We start from the raw sequence: 6,101 nt of genomic DNA, 5'->3' as shown, positions 1-6,101 counted from the left end.
CTTACTTTGTTTATGTAGATGTCAAAAAGTCTCTGTCTAGAATTGCCCCCTGCCCCCAATATCTAAAGTCCTGGGTTACATGGGAGCCATTTATCAATGCTCTGTCATTCAGAACAAAAGTTTATTAACAGGTGGAAAGAGCTACTTCTCTGAGATCCCAAAACCTTCCCCAGATCTGTGGCAAAAAAATTACTGTCTTTGCAGAAGATCTGTCACCAGACTGACCCAATTTCTGACCACTTGGGGCAGAAATTGGAGGTTTGGGGTAGAACATTAATTTCTTCTCCATCCATCCACCTGTCATCGATTGACAAAAAGTAAATTCCAAAGGGGAGAGCACTGGCCTGCTCTGTTGCTTTCACTGGAGCAAACTGTGTGTGCTGGAGAGGACAAGTTAAAGGCAAGGAGTCTTTTTGGTAAGACAAGTAGCCCACCATCCCAGCATCTGTGCCAACAGGATTTAGGCTGGCTGATATCAGCCCAAACTACAAAATGTTGAATAAAGTAGCCTTTTTGGTGGGTACATGCTATCCAACAAACACACCAAACCTGTGAAAAGTAGCCAATATAGATCCCAGCATGGTGTCTTACAACAGTAGTCCCCTTCAGATTCCTTTGTCTCCAGCGGTAGCCATACACTGAGGTGGTGGCTATTTCAGTTTTCTTCACACGGATAGCAGCCTGTTGGTGCCTTCAAACTGTGTGTGATCTCTTGCTTTGCTGTCTCCCGGGACACTTTGAAAACAGTCTGTTCTGTGTCTCTTTCTTCTTAGATTATCCCGATAGAGAAATACTTCAATATTAGTGTCAGATAAATTGGGGCAGGTCATGCATGAATGCAGTAGTGACCTTGCCTAGTTGTCTCAGAGTAAAAAGCAAAACAAGCCCGTATCCCTCCCCAAAGTTTTTGTCTCTGCTAGGACTTCACGCATAATGCTTCATCATATTAAATAGTTACTTCTTATATACTCTGCGCACACATAAGGAAGAGCTGCTCTTGGTATTGCTAGAGGGTGCTTGGAATCCAACTAGAAGTGTAGTTACAATTCTGCAACCAACAGTTGATTGTAAAACAGGTAGAATAAAACACAGAAGCTCTGTCTGGAGGTGAGCTCTTTCAAGAAATGACTAGGTTATATCTACTGGCCCCCTATTTTGCAAGGCCTCACTTTAAGTACTTTGTAAGCCCGTTAATGAAAAAGCAAACTTCACTCTGGAGTCAGGCAAAATTCTCACCAAATTGACTGTTTAGGTAACAACCATTTTCTGCTGTAGTTTTCTATTAACATTTTTAGTTAGATGGCAGAGCTGCATTTTGGGAGTTGGGACCAGTGGTCTGGGCAGGCCATACATTATGTTTAGAATGCTGTTAAATGTCATAGCTACTCATTTACAAGGACTTTAACATTCAATTGATTTTAAGCGTAGGTTGGTAGCCTTCATTTTTTTTTTTTTGAGTACTACTGATTTTGCATTTGTATTGTATGTAATTTATCATGAGAGGGCAAGAAGGCAGAAACAAGCTACCACGGTTTTTTTTGCAGCTAATACTAAAATGGCAATATTTAATTTTCACAATAAAGTGACTAATGATTTACCTCTTTGAGTTGCTTATTTGTGCTGTGATTAAGTATATTAAAACTTTTGCATTTAATGTATTGATACTCTAAATTTCAAGCAATTTCCAGAAGTGTTTCACTACATGTTCTCATTGTGCAGGCATTTTTTAATTGAGTACTTGTCCATTGTGAATCTGACAAGATCTAATAATTTTCATAGGAGTTCAGAGAGTGCTACTTACTTTCTGTGAAAGATCCAGCATTTAAAAAAAAAAAAAGTGTCTCTGTGTACCTTGGGATGGCCAAGACCAGTACTACTGAGAATAAAGTACCTGGTATTTATCTTTAGCTGTGTTTTTCTCTCATTATATCATGGAGGGAAAACACGTAGCCGTGGGGATTCTACTGTTTAGCCTTGTGAGAGAGAATGTGTGCGCATGTGCCATGCGTATGCGAAGTTTTTGATAGCAACTCCACATACAAGAGCAAATTACAGTTCTGCTTTTTGTTTTGCCATCTTCTTGCTAGATGCAAAAAACTTGTATTGGTCAATATTGTTGGCAGCTGAATGGCTGAAGAACAGTTGTCTATAACCAGATGAACAGAGGTCACAAAGATAAGGAATGGCTGGCAGAAAGATGAGGTTTGGTGCCTTAGCACCAGAAGACAGAAGGATAACCCCATGTACCTTGTCCGCAGATGATCAGATAGTCAAGTGGAATTCCTTGCAGTTCAACCTGTTGTCCAACTCATTTAAATCAGTGGAACTTAGGCAAGTTAACTCCATGTACACCATTCATCTACAGTCACCTTTGTCAAAAAGATGCCATTTAACAATGATGCCACCTTTTGAAAGTGTAAACGAAGAAATTCTGAAATGGTTAATAAACTTTTAAAGGAGTTATCAGTAGTGTAGTCACCAGTCTTAAGAGTTTTAAGGAAGGAAACTAGTTATTTGTGAAGACACTCTGTATGTGTTAAAATTCTGGTTACTAATACCAGTTGTAATTTTTTTTTTCATTAAAAAAAAAAAAAAGCAAGAGTTAGCTTGGAGAATTAACTGTGAAGACTTGCTTAAGAACAGGCTTTAGGGCTGGGTCCTGTACATGGGTGAAAGCAGGCTGCTGGTGTAACAGGTGAGTGGGTGGAATGTGACGGTTGCCTGGCAGAGATTCTGGCCTCTCCTGCCTACACTGTGATGCCACGGGGGCCCCTGCCAGTGTGCCCTGCCACCTTGCACCAGGCAGGCTGCTTGTACAACAGCAGAAACATCAGTAACCAAAGCTGCTGCCATTAGTCAAGAAAGGAAGCAGACAGGAAAAACCATGGTAAGAAAAGATTCAGATTATTTTATCAGATAATGAGCAATAGGTTTGGCTTTCTGTTGCCAGCTACTCTGGTCAAGATCTGAATGAAGGTAGGAAAGCTGAAGTGACTTTTTTTGCTTCATCTTGGGGGCAACAAATGTTGCTCACAGTGTACAGACAAACTGTTGTATTAGCTTCTTGGTAAATAAATTTAGAGTCCAAATGTACAGCTACATTTGTGTTAATAAATTTATTATAAGGGAAGTCATATGCAGAAAAGAAAGGATGGAATTGGAACTTTTCCTTTTTGGGTAGAAGCTACTCTGGATATACTTCGAATATAGTATGTTTAAACCTGTATTAGTGGCCTTTTCCTACTAGCTTGTGGGTATTAAAATTAAGAGCAAACAAATGTGGCTATTTCCCTAGATATTCTGCAAGAATGGATGGAAATCATCTGCCAAAAGATTCATATTCAAATATACCATGTCCAACAAGAGCCTCTCCAGTTTTTGAGAGAACCCTTTAAATTCACAGCCCTCAGGAGTCTGCATAGCAATCTAAAGAAGGAGATGCGCTTCTTTTTCCTTTAGAATATGGTATTATATTTTGTGTTTCAGATTTCTGTTATTAAACTATGTGCATGACACAGTAATAACCACTTTAGAAACTGGTTATTGACTGAACGGCCATGATTACAGAAGTGTATGTGTACGAGAAAGATTTCTCAGGAGGTTAATTTACTCTAACATGTCAAGAGTACAAAGTCCTCTTGAGTATCAAGTTAGCTCTTCACATGTTAAATTGAATTAAAAGTACCCAGAGAATGGGCTGAAACAATCAGTGGTTGAAATTAATTAAGGTACTAAAGGCACTATAATTCTAGTTCCTTTAATTTCTACAAACCTGTTTTCCTCCTGTCCAACACACATGTTCAACAGAAGGTTGAGAGGTCAGAAGATACTTCATTCCCTTTGCTTTATCTATATATGAAAATAGCATAGCTGTGTCTTGTCCCAGATAACTGGGCTTGGCTCATATTCCTTAGCTGGGACCTACTGTTGTTTATTTTGTGTACCTATACACAGTTTTTCCATCTGCATGGGCTTAAGTGCTCTTACACATAGATCCTGTTTAGGCACAGCTGCAAATCTGTAGCTGTTGTGATTATTGTTTCTTTCAACTCACAGCAAAATATTTTTCTTGCCATTTGTAAATAAGTGTCAGAATATTTTCCATTGATTCCAGCCTTGTGGAAAATTTTGTAATCATTGGTTGATTTGGGGGTTTCAGGTAAGTTCAGTGTATAGACTCTTAGGATATTCACTGGTTCTTCTCACCATTTTCCTTGTCCTCCCCTTTCAGCGTGAGTGCATCTCAGTTCACATTGGCCAAGCTGGAGTTCAAATCGGCAATGCATGTTGGGAACTCTTTTGTCTAGAGCATGGCATTCAGCCAAATGGCACCTTCATCGACCAACCCAACAACGATGACTCTTTTGACACCTTCTTCAAAGAGACAAGCTCTAGAAAATACGTGCCTCGGGCAATTATGGTGGATTTGGAGCAAACTGTAATAGGTCAGTATAGAACTAATCTTGGAAAATAGGAATGAATTAACTCTTCTGGGTGCCAAAGTTCAGATCACTGAATAGCAGGATAATGCCCTTACCATAAGGGATGATCCCAACATGCAGGCAAAATGTACAGATTTTACATTTTCAATACCAGATATTACTAAAAGTTCTGTTACTCTCAATGAAAAGATGAAAATTGAACTGCACTCTGTCATGGGTGTTCTACTAATAATTAATAAAATCAAAAGTTTAATATTGTTTAAACCTCCACTATTTATGACTACAATTTAGCTTTCTTAAAGAGATTTTTTTTTTTTTTTGTGGTGATATTTTTCCTTTGCTAACTGATGGAAAATGCTTTCCTCACATTCAGGTATAAGAGAGGAGTATGAAGAACCAGACAACAGAAGTGTCCTGACAGATTTTCAGGGGAAACCACTGTTTTACTCTTGAAAATCTTCTCTTTTTCCAGTCATTCCCCTGAAGGTTCTGATGGATCTTCATCTGATCAGTATATAGAGCTGAAATTTTACCACAGTGTGGCACAGCCCTCATTTGATAAATTAATTCATTTCTCTAACACAGGAACTTACACTTGGAGCAGAGTCAACTTTTTTTTTTTTTTCAAATCTGAGATCATCTCAGATGAAACTTCTCACCCCTGTACTTTGTTTTTCAACGTACAGATCTTTCATACCATTTTCTGACAACATAAAATGCTCCATTTGTTTTGCAAACATTATCAGCCTTGGTGAATTCTCTCTTCCAAGCTTATGCTTTTTTTCTCTTGTTCAGATGAAGTGCGAACTGGAACTTACCGGCAGCTTTTCCACCCAGAACAGCTGATCACTGGAAAGGAAGATGCAGCAAATAATTACGCACGCGGCCACTATTCTGTTGGCAAAGACAAAATTGACATGACATTAGATCATATCCGCAAGCAGGTATGCACTATCACATTGGAAGCAGGGCCTTAGGAGGGTGGGAGGGGAAAAAAACACCACATACCTTTTTTTTTATAGTGGCTCTCATTTTGCTTTGACTATTGTCATTGGCTCAGAACAGAGAAATGCAGGTCCTGGATGTCCCATCTTACTTTTCATATGAATGGAAGACTTAAATGGAAAACCTCAAATATTGCTATAGCATTATTATTGTAAGAAAAAAAAAATCAATATGTTTCTATTGACACTCTAGCCTGAGATTTACAGGGGAAAATAGGCAATGAGAATTTTCTGGGAAAACTGCTGACTTTTGTGCTGTGCACTGGGTGCAGTTGATGCTGTCTCTATTTGAGAGTGTAATTTAAAGGTATGTTCACTTATTCATTCACTTTTCTTGTTGGCTTTCAGGCTGATGCCTGTTCTGGGCTGCGAGGATTCCTCATCTTCCACAGCTTTGGTGGGGGTACTGGCTCTGGCTTTACCTCCTTACTGATGGAACGCCTCTCCATTGAATATGGAAAGAAATCCAAACTGGAGTTTGCCATCTACCCAGCCCCTCAAGTCTCCAGTGCTGTGGTCGAGCCCTACAATTCCATCCTGACCACACACACCACCCTTGAGCATTCAGACTGTGCCTTCATGGTGGATAATGAGGCCATCTACGACATCAGTCAAAGAAACCTGGACATCGAGCGCCCCACTTACACTAACCTCA

General features: G+C 39.4%; 1 protein-coding gene across 1 annotated transcript in view; it reads left to right on the top strand.

Moving 5' to 3' along the window:
- Window positions 1-6,094, top strand: part of LOC104472106 (tubulin alpha-2 chain-like) — a gene marked incomplete at its 3' end in the record, with an annotated part of 6,193 nt that extends 99 nt beyond the window's left edge. The window contains exons 2-4 of the mRNA XM_010087654.1: window positions 4,232-4,445; window positions 5,238-5,386; window positions 5,795-6,094. Of these exons, the coding sequence (XP_010085956.1) occupies window positions 4,232-4,445; window positions 5,238-5,386; window positions 5,795-6,094 (663 nt within the window). The remainder of the gene's footprint in view (window positions 1-4,231; window positions 4,446-5,237; window positions 5,387-5,794) is intronic.
- Window positions 6,095-6,101: the final 7 nt, after the last annotated feature.

The sequence above is a fragment of the Pterocles gutturalis genome, unplaced genomic scaffold, assembly GCF_000699245.1.
Source record: "Pterocles gutturalis isolate BGI_N339 unplaced genomic scaffold, ASM69924v1 scaffold22896, whole genome shotgun sequence".
Taxonomy (NCBI): Eukaryota; Metazoa; Chordata; class Aves; order Pterocliformes; family Pteroclidae; genus Pterocles; species Pterocles gutturalis.
This window is presented reverse-complemented; position numbering and strand designations above follow the sequence as displayed.